Source organism: Callithrix jacchus, chromosome 8 (assembly GCF_049354715.1).
Source record: "Callithrix jacchus isolate 240 chromosome 8, calJac240_pri, whole genome shotgun sequence".
In the NCBI taxonomy this organism is placed as follows: domain Eukaryota; kingdom Metazoa; phylum Chordata; class Mammalia; order Primates; family Cebidae; genus Callithrix; species Callithrix jacchus.
This window is the reverse complement of record NC_133509.1, coordinates 12,450,964-12,472,502: the sequence shown is the minus strand read 5'-3', so window position 1 is coordinate 12,472,502 and position 21,539 is coordinate 12,450,964. Positions and strand designations below refer to the sequence as shown.

At 42.7% G+C, this 21,539-nt stretch overlaps 1 protein-coding gene and 1 long non-coding RNA gene across 24 annotated transcripts in view; both read left to right on the top strand.

Annotated features, from left to right (window-relative positions):
- DPP8 (dipeptidyl peptidase 8) overlaps positions 1-11,208 on the top strand; it is a 76,140-nt gene extending 64,932 nt beyond the window's left edge. For 21 of the 23 annotated variants that reach the window (XM_078333419.1, XM_078333413.1, XM_078333417.1 and 18 more), the window contains 3 exons: positions 1,929-2,071; positions 2,908-3,019; positions 6,663-11,208. In XM_078333419.1, coding sequence (XP_078189545.1) covers positions 1,929-2,071; positions 2,908-3,019; positions 6,663-6,785 — 378 coding nt within the window. In that variant the 3' untranslated portion in view covers positions 6,786-11,208. Of the gene's footprint in view, positions 1-1,928; positions 2,072-2,907; positions 3,020-4,223; positions 4,349-6,662 lie in introns of those variants that run through there. The other 2 variants (XM_078333406.1, XM_078333402.1) reach the window with 1 other exon arrangement.
- A 6,102-nt stretch (positions 11,209-17,310) lies between these two features.
- LOC144577280 (uncharacterized) lies at positions 17,311-20,777 on the top strand. The gene is made up of 3 exons (XR_013520752.1): positions 17,311-17,440; positions 19,588-19,700; positions 20,642-20,777. It is a non-coding gene; the product is annotated as an uncharacterized LOC144577280 (long non-coding RNA).
- Positions 20,778-21,539: the final 762 nt, after the last annotated feature.

Below are 21,539 nucleotides of genomic sequence, written 5' to 3'. Positions count from 1 at the left end.
CGAGGTCAAGAGATCAAGACCATTCTGGCCAATGTGGTGAAACCTCGTGTCTACTAAAAATACAAAAATTAGCTGGGCGTGGTGGCGCGTGCCTGTAGTGCCAGCCGCTCGGGAGGCTAAGGCAGGAGAATCGCTTGAACCCAGGGGGCGGAGGCTGCAGTGAGCCAAGATTGTGCCACTGCATTCCAGCCTGGTGACAGAGCAAGATTCCATCTCAAAAAAAAAAGTGTATAAATGCTTACAATTCTATTAACAAACTGTTAGAAAAATGTACTAGAAGAAAGTATATAAGGATGATAACAATTATAGAGAGTAGGAATTATGAGTAGTGTTTCTTTTTTAAAATTTCAGTAACAATTTTACTTTATGGTGAAAAGTAATTTTAAAATTTTTATTTATTTTTAATTTAATTTAATTTATTTATTTGAGACGGAGTCTCGTCCTGCCACCCAGGCTGGAGTGCAGTGGCACTATCTTGGCTCACTGCAACCTCCACCTTCTGGGTTCAAGTGATTCTCCTTCCTCAGCCTCCCAAGTAGCTGGGATTACAGGTGTGCGCCACCACACCTGGCTAATTTTTTGTATATTTAGTAGAGATGGGGTTTCACCATGTTGGCCAGGCTGGTCTCGAACTCCCAACTTTGTGATCTGCCCACCTCAGCCTCTCAAAGTGCTGGGATTACAGGCATGAGCCACCGCACCTGGCCTATTTTTTTTTTTTTTTTTTTTTTTTTTTTGAGACAGACTCTTGCTCTGTCACCCAGGCTGGAGTGCAGTGGCACGATCTCGGTTCACTACAACCTCCGCCTCTCGGGTTCAAGTGATTCTAGTGATTCTCCTGCCTCAGCCTCCCGAATAGTTGGGATTACAGGTGCCCACCACTACACTCGGCCACTTTTTGTATTTTTAGTAGAGATGGGGTTTCACCATATTGGCCAGGCTGGTCTCAAACTCCTGACTTCAGGTGATTTACCTGCCTTAGCCTTCTAAAGTGCTGGGATTCCAGGCATTAGCCATCGGGCCTGACCCTTAATTGTTATTTTTAAGAACAAAAACAGTAAGATTTTAATTCTTGCACATATATCCAGTTAAGCTTTATAATAAGCATAAATAAATTCTAACCACTCCCATAATTTTCCCAAGCTTATAGCTGTCAAAATAATTAGAATATTACAATATAAAACTATAGGATCCTTAAAATGAGGCACACTTTTAGTGTATTTCATAAATTATTTTAAATTCTGTACTGCCAACAGAGGTTTAAAAAAAGATGGCTCCTTTTTTACATAAAACTGACAGTTCTTGGACATTTTTTTCCTCAGCAGGATGTAGTTCAGTCGTCTTTCTTTTTTTTTTTAAGATAGAGTCTTGCACTGTCACCCAGGCTGTAGCACAGTGGCATGATCTCGGCTCACTGCAATCTCCGCCTCCTGGGTTCAAGCAATTCTCCTGCCTCAGCCTCCTGAGTAGCTGGGACTACAGGCGTGCACCACCACGCCCAGCTAATTGTTTTGCATTTTGAGTAGAGACGGGGGTTTCACTATGTTGGCCAGGATGGTCTTGATCTCCTGACCTTGTGATCTGCCCATCTCAGCCTTCCACAGTGCTGGGATTACAGGCATGAGCCACCGCACCCAGCCTAGTTCAGTCGTCTTTTAACAAAGGACCTGGCTTTTGTATTTCAGCGAGCCCAGCTTAAAGGTTTGGTATGTAGAATGCCTGTGGAACATGAAACTGACTCACAAACTATCAAATTCTTGACCTTGGCACTTTACTTCAGTTTTCTGAGTTGCCCAGGACATGTATGCCCCAGTAGTAAGGCTAAGGCTTAAGGATAATTTTAGCTGTAAATTTGCAGGTGTAAGATCTCACTATTAGCCGCTCTCTTTTTCCAGACCACACTTGACTGTCAATGTCGTCTTATGCAGGTTGCTATTGCTGGGGCCCCAGTCACTCTGTGGATCTTCTATGATACAGGATACACGGAACGTTACATGGGTCATCCTGACCAGAATGAACAGGGCTATTACTTAGGATCTGTGGCCATGCAAGCAGAAAAGTTCCCCTCTGAGTAAGTGCAAGCTTTCTATTTTTTTAATGAGACAGGGTCTCTGTCACTCAGGCTGGAGTGCAGTGGTATGATCAGGGCTCCCTACAGTGTCAAACTCCTGGGCTCGGGATCCTCCCATCTCAGCCCCGAGTAGCTGGGACTACAGGCATGTGCCACCATGCCCACCTAGTTTTTTGTAGTTTTAGTAGAGGCAGGGTTTTACCTTGTTGCCTATGGTGGTCTCAAACTCCTGGACTTAAGTGATCTGCCCACCTCAGACTCCCAAAGTGCTGGGATTACAGGCATCAGCCACTGGACACAGCCTAGTTCAAGCTTAAGTGAAGATTGTAAATTTTAAATAGTATTTTTAAAAATTGTCTTTTTAATCCTAATGAAGAATTCAAATACTGAAAAACCAAGATGAATATGTTACACTAGAATAGCCTGGCTGTTTCTTAAAACTGAATTACAGGTCAGTTCATGTAATGCTTTTTTACAAGTTATAATTGAAGCAATTGTTTTTGCTGGAAAAAGTTAAGTACACAGCTGTTTCAAGGTGGAAAAATTTTACGTCTGCCTGAATATATTTTATAAATAGTTCTAGGGACTTGCTATAATTATACATGTGCCCTAATATTTTATTTATAAAAAATTGAACCCATGATCTTTTTTTAATCTTTCGTTACATGTGGCTTCTCTGGTTAATATGTTACAAATTTAATATTGAAAATATTAAATCTTTATTCCAGCATCACAGTATAAGGAAGTTAATATGGTTAAGTATGATTAAATAAGTGAAATGGTTTTCCCAAATGCTCTACTATTTTGTCTAATCCTTTAATATTTCCATTTCTCAGACCAAATCGTTTACTGCTCTTACATGGGTTCCTGGATGAGAATGTCCATTTTGCACATACCAGTATATTACTGAGTTTTTTAGTGAGGGCTGGAAAGCCATATGACTTACAGGTGAGTTATTCTACATTTTCTAGTTAAATGTAGTCATGATTTGTAATTGATTACTTTGAAATCTATTAACTGTAGGGTAAGGCCAGATTTTTAGAGTGTCCACCCTCTGCTTAAGAGAAGTAAAGTAAGAGGCATAGTTAGTAGTGCCTGTAGTTGGATAAAAATTAAGATTCTGTTGCAGTCAGGCTGACAAATCTGCCTATCAGATTACATGACTTTGTGTCTGTATCTGCTTTCAGTTTGGAAGCATGGAAAAGATGACAGGCAGTCCATTCATTATTCTCCTTTGCTTTTCTTTATCCCCTTTGAAGAATGAGGAAATGCTACTTGATTTCATTGTTGCAAAAGGATTTTTAGGACCTGTTTATATAGTCTTTTAATTTTCTTTTATTTTACATTGACATTGGAGCAGAAACCAGCAAGTTACCCTCCTCCATTGCTCCATTATTTATTGCTCATTATTCCAGTTTTTCTTGAAATTGTGTTTTACTCCTTAAACAGATTATGTGCTCTTAAAAAAATGAAAAAATTACTTTTTTCTTTTTTACATTTCAGGTGATATATATATATATATATATATATGTTTAAACTATGAGATATTTATCTATAGCAGCAATTTTTAAGACTTTCGGTTTTAGGACACCTTTACCTACCAAAGAACTTTGTATATATCAATTATATCGATATTTTTCATGTAAGATGTTAAAACTGAGAAAAATTTTAAATATTTTAAAATAATAAACTATTGGCTGGGTGCTGTGGCTCATGTCTGTAATCCCAGCCCTTTGCGAGGCCGAGGCGGGTGGATCACCTGAGGTTGGGAGTTCAAAACTAGCCTGACCAACATGGAGACACCCCCTCTCTACTAAAAATACAAAAATTAGCCAGGTATGGTGGCAGGCACCTCAGGAGGCTGAGGCACAATTGCTTGAAACCAGAGGCAGAGGTTGCAGTGAGCCAGCATTGTGCCACTGCACTCCAGCTTGGGTGACAGAGTGGACTCTGTCTCAAAAAAAAAAAAAAAAAAGGCATATTTTAGCCTTTTCAGGTAATTGTAGATATTTTTTGATACTGTGCCAAAACTGGACAAGTAGTAGTTTCTTAAAGGTTATGAGATTTTGTTTGTTGTTTTAAATATATAGATAACTTTTTTTTTATATAGTCTATATATTTTTTTTTGTTTTTTTGTTTGTTTGTTTTTTAGACAGAGACTTGCTTTGTCACCGAAGCTGGAATGATCTTGGCTCATTGCAACCTCTGCCTCCCCGATTCAAGCAATTCTTGTGCCTCAGCCTCCTGAGTAGCTGAGACTACAGGCTCGTACCACCACACTCACCTAATTTTTTGGCACTTTTAGTAGAGATGGAGTTTCACCATGTTGACTAGGGTGGCCTTGAACTGCTGACCTCAGGTGATTTGAGGCCTTGGCCTCCCAAAGTGCTGGGATTACAGGCATGAGCCACTGCACTCAGCCTAAATATATTTTTAAAAATAAATAGAGTTGGGGTGTCACTAAGTTGCCCAGGCTCATCTCAAACTCGTGAGCTCAAGTTATCCTCCCACTTTGGCCTCCCAAAGTGCTGGGATTGCAGGGTGAGCTACCATGCCCAGCCAAGGAATTTTTTGTTGTTTTTTAATTTTTTTTTTTTTTTTTAAGATGGAGTCTTACTACATTGCCTGGTCTAGTTTTGAACTCCTGAGCTCAAGTAATCCTCCTACCTCAGACTCCTAAGTAGTTGAGACTACAGGGCATGGGCTACTGCATGTGGCTTAAAGCTTGAGTTTAATGTGAAATCTGAAGTGATATCTATAAACTTTATACTCCGTCACATTAAAGTGTGGATCTTGTACTTCAAATGGATCTTTTACGCATGCATTGGCCATCTGGAAAATGCTGGCTCACTGTGTTATGCCAGTCTTTCAAATGTTGACTCCTTTTATTGTACAGTATTTTAAAAATCACATATTGTAATACCACTGATCTCATCAGAAAAGTGTCTAAGTATTGGTAAGCTCATTAGTTTAATAGTAGTAGATGCAAGTTTTCCAAAATTCTAACTCAAAAGCCAAGATTTTATCATTGCAACAAATACTGTCCGTGTTGTCCTGGAAGTGACCAGCTCACTTCATTCACTTTTGAGAAAATATTTATCAGATACCCCAAGTAACCATAGCTGTCAGTCATTCTTTGAAGTTAAAAATGGAGTTCCGGCCGGGTGCAGTGGCTCATGCCTGTAATCCCAGCACTATGGGAGGCTGACATGGGCGGATCATGAGGTCAGGAGTTCAAGACCAGACTGGGCCAACATGGTGAAACCCCATCTCTACTAAAAAATACAGAAATTAGCTGGGCATGGGGGCTCATGCCTGTAACCCCAGCTACTTGGGAGACTGATGTAGGAGAATTGCTGGAACCGGGACCCAGGAGGCGGAGGTTACAGTGAGCCAAGATCGCGCCACTGCACTCCAGCCTGGGCTACAGAGGGAGACTCCATCTCAAAAAAAAAAAAAAAAATAGAAAATGGAATTCCAGGCCGGGCACGGTGGCTCACACGGTGGCAAAATCTACCATGATTTTGCTGGAAATGTCAGTTTTGAGATTCTCCACAGAAAGTGTTTGCAAACTGCTGCATAGGCACAGCAGTGTAACGCTGTACGTTGAATGCACACATTGACAACCTTTCTCCCGGATAGCTTCTTCTGAGTTTTTAAGGTGAGAGATTTCTAATCCCAGCACTTTGAGAGGCTACGGTGGGCAGATCACGAGGTCAAGAGATTGAGATCATCCTGGCCAACACCATGAAACCCTGTCTCTACTAAAAATATAAAAATTAGCTGGGTGTGGTGGTGTGCACCTGTAGTCCCAGCTACTTTGGAAGCTAAGGCAGGAGAATTGCTTGAACCAGGGAGATGGAGGTTGCAGTGGGCCAAGATTGAGCCACTGCACTCCAGCCTGGTGACAGAGCAAGATTCTGTCTCAGGAAAAAAAAAAATGGAGTACCATTTAAAAAGCAGCAGTTCAGCTTGTGACTCATTCACACAAGTATTTTTCCTTGAGACATCCTGTACCACAGATGCTTTATGCAGTCCCATTTCATAAACACAAAATATTAAAGAGACTTCTACTCAAGAGTTGTAACTTAATAAATTCTAATTTGTACTGCTACTTAAGTGAAACTGGCATTTTTCTTTTTACTGGAAGTGTGTGGTGGTGAGGAATGTTGTGACATCTAGTGGAGTTTAATAATAGTGCCTTGATTCATGCTAAGACACCAGCAGTTTTACTCACCTTTGCTTTTGCATCATCACTGTGAATGCTGACACAGTGAGTAAAGGCAAATAATGTCTTTGTATTGTTCTAAAAGTAGTTTTGACTGTGTGTATCCCTTGAAAAGGTTTCAGAGACCTCTCCAAGTCTGTAGACCACACTTAGAGAATGAACCATTGGTCCACAGATAAATCCTTCATTAAGCCTAATGTTAAATAAGGGAATCGAGAGGAGTGTTTAGATAGGATTTATTCTACAATATCACATAGAGGTTGTGCTTCATAGTATCAATCCTGTTAAAATCTCTGGAAAGCTTTGGAAGAGATGTATTACTAAATTTTTTTTTTTGTATCTTTATTTTTTGTTGTTGGTAAGATCTATCCTCAGGAGAGACACAGCATAAGAGTTCCTGAGTCTGGAGAACATTATGAACTGCATCTTTTGCACTACCTTCAAGAAAACCTTGGATCACGTATTGCTGCTCTAAAAGTGATATAATTTTGGCCTTTGTAGAACTCTGGTATACACTGGCTATTTAACCAAAAGAAGAGGTTTAATCAATAGAAAATACAGAATTGATCATCACATTTTGGTACCTGCCACATAACATCTATTCCTGACAATAAATGTGGTGCCATGCAGGGGTCTGTGGATTGTGGTAGTAATCATATACCTTAACCCTACGTGCTCAAAATTGAATGATACATATTCCTGAGAGACCCAGCAATACCATGAGAATTACTTAAAACAAATAAAAACAGCACTATGTATTCATACTAACCTATTTTCACTTTTAATAGCATTACAAACCTCATGAACTTAGTGTATTTTTACAGTATACTTTTGAGTTTGTTAAAATATGATAATATTAGTGATTGGTTTGGTTCAGTTCCAGAATCTCTGACTAGTTACAGATTTGATAGCACTTAAATGTAATTGGATAGCTTATGCTTCATTGCTTGGGCATATACAGCATGTTATGAACTAATAACTATTAAACTTAACTTAACCAGTCATTCATTAATGATTTTTCAAAGATAACTTAGTGGCCTCCTAAAGATACTTGTTTTGGCTCTGACCAGTTTTTAGCCAATTTAATCTGTATCTAGTATAAATAATTCTCATTTTTCTTTAATGATATTGACAGAGTGGGCTTTTCCTTTTGCATAAAGGCTAGTAACTGTATATGTAGCATGGATTTAATTAGTCATGATATTGATAATTACAGACAGAAAAATTTTAATCAAATGATTAGAGCTAAAATATGTGCAGGCAAGTTTTTTTTTTTTTTCCTTTAAGAAAAGGAAAAAGTATACATTCTCTAGAATTCTTAAGAAAATTTAGTGATGCCAGTTTCCATTTGGTATTTCCTTATTAAAATATTCTAGAATTTTAAGGAGATTGAAAGGAATCACAGTGGGGTGGGGAGACCTGGGTTTGGGGAATGACAGAGAGAAGAGGTCGTGAAGGCCTGATTAAGACCTAAGCAGAAGTAGTTTTGACAAAAATACTCATGAAAATGTTTGGAAAGTGAAGTTTAAACAACTAGAATATTAAGGAAACCGAAATCAAGAAATCACTGTCTGCCAACACAGCTACAGATAACATGATTCAGGGGAGGAAAAGTAGTTGCTTAGAGTTACTTCTATAATTCTAATTTTTTTTATTCTTCCTCTTGATTTTAGAAATCTTACCAATTTAAACTTTATCCTATTACAATTATTTGAACATAATTTAGATATTGTAAGCTTAAAATACAAAGGTTTCAGAAAACCTGTTTACCATAAACTAATCCCTGGCAAGCCATGGCTCTCTCTCTCTCTTTTTTTTTTTTTTTCATGTTTAAAGGCTATAAACAGTTTTCTTGAATGGTCATGAACTTTTCTTGGTTAGCCCTAGCATTTAGCTATGAAGAGAGCTCATAGGCTTTCAGGTGCTAATTGAGATATGCCCTCAGGGTGCTAAATTGGTCACATTGGCACCAGTGACAGGGAAGGCATCTATGAGTTTGATGATTTTTATCACACACTTGAGTGTTTAGAAAGTTATTACCAATACTTTTAAACAACACTCCAAGAAAATTCACTATATTTCTTTCTCATCACTACTGAGAGAGTAGATTTCCCTATAGAGAGCATTGCCTCCATTAGTAAGGTTGTTGACTGTTAGTAAGAGGTGGCCTTCATCGTGGACTTCATAGGAGGCAGGGAAAGCCCAGAAATGGCAGGATGACCCGGTGGGTCTGTCATTGGGAACGGTATTGGGTTTTGCTGTTTGTATTTATACTGTATGATAGATACCATGCTTTTTCTTATTGTCTGTATATGTATTGCTTTTCATGTTTGATATTTTCCCATGCCAAGATATGTTTATATATATTTTCAATGTTAAATTAAATTGATTTTGGTAACTTTCTTCCCCAAGAAAATATTTTCCTCCTTAAGTATGTATCTCACTGTGGAGGTTGTTTTGTTTTGTTTTGTTTTGTTTTGTTTGGACTAATTGGCCTCAAGGGATCCTTATATGCAAAGTAGAAATGATACATAGTAGCTTTTAAGCAGCTACTCCTTTGAAACCTCTCACCTATTAAGGCTGTTTCTTCAAAATGGCATCTCTTATTTTACCAAAAAAAAAACCAGAAAACTTGTGTACTCTTGAATTCACAGGTGTTTTCCTTTTGCATCTGCCCTTCTCTTTTCCTTCTATCACAAAGAATGCTTCTGTTATCACTCCCAGTCACTTAAATGCCATTCTACTTCTTTATTGGGAAAAAAATACCTGAATGAATTCACTTACAGAAAGACAATTTTACTGAATTTGCTTTTTACAACTAGGGTGGAAAATATCATAGTCAATTGAGGCAATCAGTAGAAATCTCACTAAAAGTTTGTACTCCTGAGTATGGGTAACAGCTTAAATGGCAAGAATGTATAAAAGTAGCAACAGTTTAGTGGGAGCCAAAAAGCACTAGTATAAATATCATACAGGGTTTTTACAGACTTGATAAATGTGTACACGTGAAGAGCCATCAAGAGGGATAGTTTCTTGAGCAGTATAGAGTAGTGGAACTCAAAATCTAAGATTTATCTGAGGCACTTACTAAAAGAAATGTAGAGTTTTGAATCTCACTCTTAAAAATTTGTATTCCTAGGCTGGGCACGGTGGCTCATGCCTGTAAAATCCTAGCACTTTGGGAGGCCAAGGTGGGTGGATCACTTGAGGTTAGGAGTTCAGACCAGTTTGGTCAATGTGGTGAAATCCCATCTCTACTAAAAGTACAGAAAGGTAGCTGGGCATAATGGTGTGTGCCTATAATCCCACCTACTCGGGAGGCTGAAGCAGGAGAATCACTTGATCCTGGAAGGCGGAAGTTGCAGTGAGCTGAGATTGCACCACTGTACTCCAGCCTGGGCGACAGAGTGAGACTCTGCCTCAAATAAATAAATAAGTAAAAATTTGTATTCCATTGATTTGGATAGACATCAGGAATGTGCATTTCTAACAAGCTTTCCAGGCGATCCTACAGTAAGTAATCTATGGACAACTTTAAGAAACTCTCCTGTAGAAAATGGAGTTGGATTAATAATAGGTGATTTTTACACTGGACTGATTCACAAGAACCTAAACTGCAGTCCATGAAGCTGCTCATCTGTGATAACTGTTTGGTCCCCTCTCACTCTGAAAGCAGCAGAAGATAGTTATCTACTGTGTTTCTATCCCCTTTGTTTGGAGATTCATTTTGGAATGAAGGTTTTTCCCCTCTATGCCATTCCTGTTCTTTTCCAAAGCTTCATACAGGAGGATCAGGTCACAATGCATGCATTACCTTTAAAAAGAATGCGATATTGATACCGATGCTTACTTTTTTTTTTTTTTTTTAACTACTTGTTTTATTCCTTCCGGGAAGTATAGCTTACCTTTCTGTAGCTATACAGAACATAGTTCTGTTCAGGTGGAATGTTTCCTATAAGATCTGTCATTGAATCATGTATTTTTCAAGATGGAATTAATCTTTGATTTAATCTAATCTAATATTCTTATTTGTTAGAAGAACAACCTACATGCTAGAGAGAGGAGGAAATATACCCGTGACCACGCAGCCAGTTAGTATCCAGTTGGTGCTGGACCCAGCCAGGTGTCCTGCCTCATGGTAGTTAAATGATATGTAGAAAAGGTAAATTTTTAAAGAAGTATTTATTAATATATTCCTATAAAACATTTTAAAGGCAACCACGTAAAATGGTTAATTTTTCCATTCCAAAGTAAATGCTAAGCATGCTTATTAATGAAGCAGTACTTGTAATTAGTGTGTGACATTCTGAAGTTAATTAAAATCACTGCACTAAATGTGTCTTCCTTGGTATAGTGGGGGACTTGAGGATTGGAATATAGAGTGGAGTGCTTGCTTAAGCCTGGGAGCCCATCTGACAGCTCTTTGATGTAAGAAAAGAGACATGACCATTTCTAAACTATATAAGGTGAGTGTCTATTCCCAGCAGATATAAAGGAAAAAGGAAACTTTCTTGACTTCCACCTTCCCAGTCTCACCCAGCCTCACCTATCCGTCTTCCAGCCTCACGTATGGAGATGCTAGTGCAAGGTGCTGGGCTTTAGGTAATCATTTCTTAAGTCCTTTGCAGATAAAGAAAAAGTAGTGTTTGTATGTTTGTTTTTAAGTAACCCAAAAACAAATTTATATTGTATTCAGCAGAATTGGAGTTCAGGTGTTTAATTTTAGAACATAAAGTGCCTGCTGTTTTAAGCATTAACTTGTATAAAAAGAATTGCATGTCTCACTCCAGTAAGCTGATGGGTTTTCTCATTTTTAGCTATATGGCTTTTAATCATGTAAAGTGAAACATTAGTTCTGTTGCATTTTATTACAGATTCTTTGTTGCAATAAAGATGCTGCTGAAATTAATTGATTTAAATGTTCCTTTTTCTCCCATTTCCTCATGGGAAATGTACAGCCTTACCTTGATGAGTGACAGCTGTAGAGTGACTAATACACATGACCATGATCATGTGCTTACAGTGGAGAAGGGAGACTGCAGTATGAAGGATTACTTGGGGGTTTTACATGCACTAACCAAAATGTATCCAGGCCCAGTGGGAGTTGTGCAGAGAACTGCTTTCTACCTGCAGGTGGTTCCCAGCAACCAGCGCTTGGTACTACAAGGGCAAATGGTGCTTAGAGCCAGTGAAGAACATATCTTCCTCACTCCACCCCCATGCAACTAGGGGTTTGAGGGAATACCACCTAGAGTTGATTTTGAGAGAGTTTGATGTAGTACGTTTTTCAGAGGTGGTTTTTTTTTTTTTTTTTTTTTTTTTTTTGAGGTGGAGTCTTGCTATGTCACCCAGGCTGGAGTGCAGTGGTTCAGTCTTGGTGCATTGCAACCTCCTTGGCCCAGGTTCAAGCAATTCTCCTGCCTCAGACTCCCGAGTAGCTGGGATTACAAGCGCTTGCCACCACACTCGGCTAGTTTTTGTATTTTTAGTAGAGAAAGGGTTTACCACGTTGGCCAGGCTGGTCTCAAACTCCATCATGACCTCAGGTAATCTGCCTGCTTCAGCCTCCCAAAGCTGCGATTACAGGTGTGAGCCACCATGCTCAGCCTGACAATATTCTGTTTTTTTGAAGTTTTATTAGAGAAAGGGCAGAGGGGAAGCAGATGAACCCCTCAGAAATAAGTAAATGTGGGTTTGTGTGATAATCCTTCCAGAACAGAGACTTAATCTGGATTCTGGAACCCTCAAGTTGTGTGTGAAGTATTGCATGAAAACTAGTAGTGCATTATTCTGGAGATAGGCTCTTTGGCTTTATCAGATACTCAAAGGGATAAATACTCCGCAAAGGTTAAGAACCATAGCTGTATTAGGGTCCTAAACTTACTTTTATTTTGTATACAGAAATTATTCGGAATAAAGATGATTTAACATAAGGGACTGCTGGGTGGGGCGCAGTGGCTCCCACGTTAATCCTAGCACTTTGGGAGGCTGAGACTGGTAGAGCATTTGAAGTCTGAAATTCGAGACCAGCCTGGCCAGTATGGTGAAACCTGTCTCTACTGAAAATAAAATTAGCCGGGTGTGGTAGTGGCATATGCCTATAATCCCAGCTACTTGGGAGGCTGAGGCAGGAGAATCGCTTGAGCCTGGCAGGCAGAGGTTGCAGTGAGGGGAGATCATGCCACTGCACTCCAGCCTGGGCATCAGAGTGAGACTTCGTCTCAAAACAGTATCAAATAAGGGACTGCTGTAGATGAGTGCTTCCTAACCTTTTCATCTTGTGAAACAAAAAGACACTCGTATGACACAGGGATAAACAGGCACACCAGGATAAGCTGTTAAGGCTGCTTGTAGCCAGAAGTGACTGGCCAGGCCCGCCTCAGCTCTAAAGAAATTAGTATCTCTTTATACATATGATCTATTTATGGCAACATGGTTGGGAAATTTTATAGACTACCTTAGTCTATCAAAAATCAGCTTTCACCCAGCACAGTGGCTCATGCCTGCAATCCTACCATTTGGGGAGGCTGAGGCAGGCAGATTGCTTGAGCTCACAAGTTCAAGGCCAGACTGGGCAACATGGTGAAACACTGTCTCTGCAAAAATACAAAACACTAGCCAGGTGTGGTGATGCATGCCTGTAGTTCCAGCTACTCAGGAGGCTGAGGTGAGAGGATTGCTTGAGCCTTGGGGGAAAAGGCTGCAGTGAGCCGAGATCGTACCACTGCGCTCCAGCCTGGGCAATAGAGCCAGACCTCATCTCAATTTTTTTTTTAAATTAGCTTTCAGGCCGGACATGGTGGCTCACACCTGTAATCCCAGCACTTTGAGAGGCCAAGGCGAGAGGATTGCTTGAGCTCAGGAGTTTGAGACCATCCTGGGCAACATAGCAAGATATTATCTCTACTAAAACTTCAAAAAATTAGCTGAGCATGGTGGTACACACCTGTAGTCCCAGCTACTCAGGAGGCTGAGGCAGAGGATCACTTGAGCCCAGGAGGTCGAGGCTGCAGTGAGCTATGATGACACCACTGCGGTTTAGTCTTGACAACAAAACCCTGTCTCCAAACAACAAAAGCTTTGAGTCCAGCCATAGCGTCCTGCATACTGTGATGGAAGGGTAGACCTCCAGCTGTAGAATCCCAGTGCCCAGAGTCAAAGCAAGTGTTAGCCTTGAAGCTTTTGACTTCCCTTTGGTCCTGTTAACCTCATCTACCCACTGGATATGAAGAGGCAGATATTGAAACCTTGGCTTTTGTGGGGAGCAGAGTGAAACAGTCACAGTAAGAGAATCTTATAACCAGAATATAATATTATTTTGGGTTTGGTGTAGTTTGGGGATTTACCAGGATTTAAGGATTCATCTGCCTGGCTTTATCACCCTGGAAGAGTTTGAGCTCCCATTGTAATGAACTAGAGGGGTTTCAGCCCCAGAACAGACAGATCGTTCAGTTTGCCGTTTGTTCCTCACTCCTTACTAAAAGATGCTGTCTCTAAATGGGCATCCAAACCAGTGTTCTTAAAATAGAAGTCTGGGGAAGCAATTAGCCGGGATGGTTGTCCTTAGCCAGCTCCAGGATTTCCCCATCTTCACTGAAAAAACATCCCGTAGATGTGGTAGAGTTTAACATTCAACTCACAGGTTACAGTTATTTGCAGGCAGGTCAGTCCTCTGGCCAGGATGGTTCTAGAAACCACACAGCTCCTCTGTGAAATGAACCCTCTGTGGTGGCTTAATTACTGAGCACATACCTTGTCATCGTTGCATCCCTAAGCATGCATGTGAGTACCACTTTCTGCAGTTCAGTTGGGTACTTGATGTGTTTGCCTTGCCAGTTAACTGCTTTGAGCTATGTCAACCATCCGTTCCTCTTCTTTCCTATCATTTCTCCTGTCCCAGGGCTAGGTCTCACAATCTCAGTGCTGGATAAATACAGCAGCTCTCTACCCACCCTGAGTTCAGGGTGGATAATAGAATTCCAAGTGACTTCAAAGAAGCATTTCTCAACTTTCATTTAGCATTAGCAAATATTTAGGAACAATCATGTGCCAGGTCTGTGCATCAAAAAACAGAGCTGAGGAAGACACTGTCCTTGCCCTCAACAGGCTCTCAGGACCAACTTCGCTTTCCACCCAACTAGCACCTTGAAGAAGCCACTTCCTTTAAAGGAAGGTGTTTTTTTTTGAGACAGGGTCTCCCTCTGTTGCCCAGGTGGGAGTGCAGTGGCATGAACACGCCCCCAACCTCTCAGGCTCAAGTGGTCCTCCCACCTCACCTTCCCAAATAGCTGGGACTTCAGGCACACACCACCACGCCCAGCTAGTTTTTTGTACAGATAGGGGTACAGGTAGGGGTGCAAATGTTGCCCACTTTGTTGCCCAGGCTGGTCTTGAATTCCTGGGCTCAAGCAGTCCTCCTGCCTCAGCCTCCCAAAGTGCTGGGATTATAGGCATGAGCCATCACGCCCACCCTGGCAAGCTAATTATTTCCTGCCGAACTTCAAGTGATGCTCTAGTTTCTGATCAAATCCAAGTTCTGTGTGACATTCAAGACCCTCTGGCTGGGGGTGGTGGCTCACACCTGTAATCCCAGCACTTTGGGAGGCCAAGGCAGGCGGATCACCTGAGGTCAGGAGTTCAAGACCAGCCTGGCCAACATGATGAAACCCCATCTCTACTAAAAATACAAAAACTAGTTGGACATGGTGGTGCTCTAATCCCAGCTACTCTGGAGGCTGAGGCAGGAGAATCACTGGAACCTGGGAGGCAGAGGTTGCAGTGAGCCGAGATTTCGCCACTGCATTCCAGCCTGGGTGACAGAGCAACATTCCATTTCACACACAAACACAAAATGAAAAATTAGCCAAGCATGATGGCACATGCCTGTAAATCCCAGCAACTTGGGGAGGCTGAGGCAGGAGAATTGCTTGAACCCGGGAGGCAGAGGTTGCAGTGAGTTGAGATCGCACCACTGCACTCCAGCCTGGGCAACAGAGTGAGACTCTGTCTCAAAAAAAAAAAAAAAAAAAAAGCATGGCCAACGGCCAACACAGTGAAACCCTGTCTCTACTAAAAATACAGAACTTAGCCAAGTATGGTGGCAAGCACCTGTAATTCCAGCTACTCAGGAGGCTGAGGCAGGAGAATCCCTTCAACCCAGGAGGCGGAGGCTGCTGTGAGCCAAGATCGTGCCACTGCATTCTAGCCTGGGCAACAGAGCAAGACTGTGTCTCAAAAAAAAAAAAAAAAAAATTAATGGCCAGGCGAGGTGGCTCACGCCTGTAATCACAGCACTTTGGAAGGCTGAGGTGTGAGGATCACTTGAGGCCAGGGATTCAAGACCAGCCTGGCTAACATGGCAAAACCCCGTCTCTACTAAAAATACAAAAATTAGTTGGGTGTGGTGATGTACACCTGTAATCCTAGCTACTCGGGAGGCTGAGGCATGAAAATTGCTTGATCCTATGGGGGTGGAGATCTCAACGAGCTGAGATTACACCACTGCACTTCAGCGTGGGCAACAGCACGAGAGCCTGTCTCAAAAAAAAAAAAACAAAAAAACTCAATGGAGGATTAAATTAGTTAATATACATAATAAATGTGGTGCCTGATATACAGTAACTCAATAAAGGTTATCTCAAATTTAGCATTTAATTTATTTTTTGTTGCGTTGTTGTTGAGATGGAGTCTCCCTGTCACTCAGGCTGGAGTGCAGTGGCGTAATCTTGGCTCACTGCAACATCCTCCTCCCAGGTTCAAACAATTCTCCTGCCTCAGCCTCCTGAGTAGCTGGGATTACAAGCACATGCCACCACACCTGGCTAATTTTTTTATTTTTAGTAGAGACGGTGTTTTACCATGTTGGCCAGGCTGGTTTCAAACTCCTGACCTGAAGAGATTCGTCCACCTAGGCCTCCCAAAGTTCTGGGATTGCAGGTGTGAGCGACCACACCCAGCCTAGCATTTAGTTTCATACCATACTGTTTTTGCTATCGGTTTTGTTTCTCCAGTTGGATCACACACTCTCAAAGTAGTACCTTACACTTAAGTCTCCCCCGTAATACCTACTGCAGGGCCAAATATGTATGAGACACTTGAATACCAAAAAAATGTTCAAATAAAATCTGACATCCCCCGTTTAGGGTTGTCTGATTGATAGGTTATAGGTTCCTGAGCATCCATCTATCAATTTGAGCGCAAAAGAAACCAAATTCTTCCCAACTTCAAGCTTTTGGAACTCCTTCTTTAAAATGTCCTTTAGTTTGTGTTCTTCATCCCCCACTGAGGCTTCAGGTCAGGAGGTATTGTCCTTCTCACCCTAGTTGCTACTATAGTTGCCTAGGCAGCTTTTTAAAACATTCATATATGAGTCCCTCCCAGGCTCCATTACATCAAAATGGGGAGGGGAAGTCCTGACATCTTTTAATTTGTTTCAAATAAGTTCTCTAGGTGATCCTAATATATAACCAGAGTAAAGAGTCTCTGACCAGGCATGGTGGCTCACGCCGGTAATCCCAGCACTTTGGGAGGCCAAAGTGGGCAGATCACCTGAGGTCAGGAGTTCGAGACCAGCCTGGCCAACATGGTGAAACGCCTTCTCTACTAAAAATACAACAAAATAGCTGGGCATGGTGGCACATATCTGTAATCCCAGCTACTCAGAGGGCTGAGACAGGGGAATCACTTGAACCTGGGAGGTAGAGGTTGCGGTGAGCTGAGATCGTGCCACTGCACTCCAGCCTGGGTGACAGAGCGAGACTCTGTTTCAAAAAAAAAAAGTATCTGAGGTACAGCAATGAAAGATTTTATTCACAGAACATTAGAGCCAGAACATATTCTTAGAAATTATCTAATTTACCACTTAACAGACAAGAAGCTGATGCCAAGCCAGGAAGTGATTCCTCCATGGCCATACCAGCTGCCTAGAGTCCATACTGAAGCTCAGGGATTCTAGCTGTGTCTCCACCTCTCAGAACAATGTTCTCCCAAGCAAGACCCAAGCAGAGGAATTCGCCAAACGAGGGTGCCAAGGCTGTTGCCAGGGTGGCCTCCACAAAGGCACAGGGAGTGGAGGAGGTCCCCACCCCCTGTTTCATCCACAGCAACTCAAGGAAAACACGTTCCACAGCTTAAAAGAAGAGGTAGAAAATCAGTGACCCCTCCCCTCACTTTCAGGTGGGGAAACTGAGGCCCAGAGAGGACTACAAAGCCATATAGCTGTTAAGTGGGAGAACTGGCATTGAGTTAGTTGAACTCAGGCTGACTAACCCAATGAGGTTACCAGGAGGTAAAGTGACTTCCCCACAAAGGCACAAACTAGTTAGTAGCTGAACACGGACACCTGAATGCAGTATCTAGGACTCTCAATGTAGAACTCCTACTAAATTTCCTAAAATCTAAGATGTCACCATTTGTAAGCCGCTAATATTAGAGACATCAAAACGTGAATTAAGACTGTGTTCTACAAGCCAGGTGCAGTGGCTCATGCCTGTAATGCCAGCACTTTAGGAGACCGAGGTGGGAGAATTTCTTGAGCACAGCAGTTTGAGACCAGCCTGGGCAACATAAGAAGACCCCATCTCTACAAAAAATATGAAAGCCAGGCATGGTGGTATGTACCTGTAGTCCTAGTTTTTTGGGAGACTGAGGTGGGAGGATCACTTGTACCCACAAGGTTGAGGCTGCAGTGAGCTGTGATTGCTCCAGTGCACTCCAGCTTAAGTGATAGAGCCAGACCTTGTCTCAAAAAAACAAAAAAACCCAAACCAAACACACACACACACACACACACACACACACACACACACACACACGAATGTATCCTAGAAAATAAAGGAAATATAATACTTGCCTGAAGTCTGAGTTCCTTCGGGGACTGAGCTGATGCTGAGCTCAAGAAGTGTGTGCTGGGTGGGTCTTGGATATGAATCTCCCTGAACTTGCCCAGAGAAAGGAGGGAGAGCATGACAAAGAGAAAGGAATTTGAGATCTGATAGAACTGGGTTCAGTTCCAGCAGCTGTGATTCTGAGCAACAATTCTCCTTCTCTACCCTTGGTTTCCTGGATCCTAAAGTGGAGTTTTAATACTTCACAGAGTTGCTTGTGAGGCCAAATCGTCAAGTATAAACTGGCATGGGATGGGGGTTTGTAAGTGATTCATGAAGTGAAGTTAGCACTCCTGCTATCCAACCCCACCCATCCACGCCTGCCAGAGAACGCAGTTTGCTCTCAAGGACATGAGCTGTGAGGCTGGGGAGAAGACAGATGCTGGAAGGGGAGAGGAACATGACTCAGCCCCAGGGATCTTGGGAGGACAGTAGTTTCTGGGCCTTGAACAAGGGTGGGTACAAAAGCCTCCTATGGGGGAGACTGCACTCAGCTCTGGCTTCAGATACCTCCTGCTTGCCTGATCCAAACGAAGGCTGATCTTCTGGTATTGCACATTCCTTTCTTTCTTTTGAAATGGAGTCTCACCCTGTTGCTCAGGCTGGAGTGCAATGGCGTGATCTTGGCTCACTGCAGCCTCCACCTCCCAGGTTCAAGTGATTCTCCTGCCTCAGCCTCCTGAGCACCTGGGATTACAGTTGTGTGCCACCACACCCAGCTAAGTTTTGTATTCCTCCTACCCTCTCTGGGACAGAGTCTTGCTCTGTCATCCAGGCTGGAGGGCAGTAGTGCAATCTTGGCTCACTGCAACCTCCCACAGGTTCAAGCAATTCTTCTGCCTCGGCCTCCCGAGTAGCTGGGATTACAGGTGCCTACCACCACATTTGGGTAATTTTTGTATTTTTAGTAGAGATAAGGTTTCACCATGTTGGCCAGGCTGGTCTTGAACTCCAGACCTCATGATCTGCCCACCTCAGCCTCCCAAAGTGCTGGGATTACAGACATGAGCCACTATGCCTGGCCCAGTTTTGTGTTTTTAGTATAGACAAGGTTTCACCATGCTGGCCAGGCTGGTCTCGAACTCCTGACCTCAAGTGATCTGCCCACCTCAACCTCCCAAAGCGCTGGCATTACAGGCATGAACCACAGTGCCCAACCTGCACATTCCTTTACATGAAGGCATCATTAACTGTAAGGCCATTGTTAGGGATAAAATGTTTTACCTGTGAGCCAGATGACACATTTCCCTTTGAATACCAACTGCTAACATTTGTATGGTGAGTGTCCCACCACTTACAGAGTACTTCCTTATGACATCATTATATTAAATCTGAGTCTTACAGTAAAACTGGGGTGTCAGGCATATTATTATTCCCGCACCTTTTTTTTTTTTTTTGGTCAGGGAAAGAAATGAGAACTCAGAGAAGCTGTTTGCCTTGCCCAAGGTCACAGTGCAGAAGAGGAATGCTGATCCTGGCTTCACCAACTAATCAGCGAGCAACATGAATTAAGCAGGTACGTGGACCTGATGGTTGTTCCATTTCTTGGAGCTGCTGAGGGCTTTGATATGAGAAAACACTTGCAAAGCTCCTAGTGCCTGGCACATAGCACTCAGACATGAGCTACTAGTTCAGTAGGCAGTGGAAAAGAGGATGGTCAGGGAAGGCTGCACAAAGGAGGAGGCGTTTGGATTGGGCACTAAAGAACAAGTTTCCCGCCTGGGCTTGGTAGCTCACGCCTGTAATCCCAGCACTTTGGGAGGCCAAGGAGGGCAGATCACAAGGTCAAGAGATCAAGACCATCCTGGCCAACATGGTGAAACCTCATCACTACTAAAACTACAAAAAAAAAAAAAAAAAAAAAAGCTGGGTGTGGTGGCGCTAGCCTGTAGTCCCAGTTACTCAGGAGGCTGAGGCAGGAGAATCACTTGAACCCAGGAGGCGGAGGTTGCAGTGAGCCGAGATTGCGCCGTTGCACTCCAGCCTGGTGACAGGCTGAGACTTTACCTCAAAATAAATAAATAAATAGAACAAGTTTCCCCAGGTGGAAGGAAGTCATTCCAGGCAGGCAGAATAGGGATGAAGAGATAAGGGGCATGGGGGCTGGCAGACTGAGAGCGCTGATTGTGGGGGGGAATGGTAGAAAAAGCTGGGGGTGCCAGGGAAAGAGTGTGAAGGGCCACGCAGGATGGAAGCTAAGGAGATTGTGCATCTGCCCCCAGCTCTGCTGCTTGCTTCACCTCAGCCGGCTTAGCTTGTCTGGAGACAGAGGATGGGGCAGGTCATGGGATAGTCGTGCTTTGATGGGGAAAGTGTCAGAGCAAAGGGCTATTGGGTGGAACAGGCTCAGGGTGAGGATCCCACCCACTAGAAGCTGTGGGAAGACACAGTCTCCAGCAGGAGGGGGTGGGCTTCCAAAGATGGATGGACAATATGACAGTGTCACATGCCTTTCAGTGCTCCCGTCCTGCCACGAGCAGTGTGTCCAGCTGCAGGCAGAGCATCCAGAGAGACTCCTGGAGAGGGTGGTCTCAGCCCATTGTGCCCGATGTACAGGGTCCTTACTGAAGGAGACTAAAATGGAGTGATCTGAACCTCAGTCTTGCTGGGGCAGTAGCCTTGCAGAGGTGAGTGTCCAGGAGCAGTGATTCCAGGTGGGAAGTAGCCATTGATGGGATGGACAGAGGGAACAGTGTCTGCCTAGAGAGCTAAGGAGGGAGAGTAGGAGAGAAGGAGGGTGTCCACCTACACCACCTTTTTAATGAATTTTTTTTGACAGAGTTTCGCTCTTATTGCCCAGGCTGGAGTGCAATCTTGGCTTACTGCAACCTCTGTCTCCTGGGTCCAAGCGATTCTCCTGCCTCAGCCTCCTGAGTAGCTCAGATTACAGGCATGCACCACCATGCCTGGCTAATTTTGTATTTTTAGTAGAGACAGGGTTTCACCATGTTGGTCAGGCTGGTCTCAAACTCCTGACCTCAGGCGATCCGCCCACCTCGGCCTCCCAAAGTGCTGGGATTATAGGCATGAGCCATTACATCTAGCTTAACAAATTTTTTTAAAGTTTTAAATGTATCAGTGTTACATAGGCACATAGTTCAGAGTCAAGTTATACAACAAGTCTCAAGTAATATGTTTGTATTGTTATTCTTTTTTTTTTCAGTATTTATGTACACTCTAGTGGCATCCCACTATGAATGATTCGAATTTAGCTGTTTTCCACCAGGTGCAGTGGCTCACACCTGTAATCCCAGCACTTCGGGAGGCTGAGGTGGGAAGATCACCTGAGGTCAGGAGTTTGAGACCAGCCTAGCCAAGATGGAGAAACCTCATCTCTACTAAAAATACAAAATTA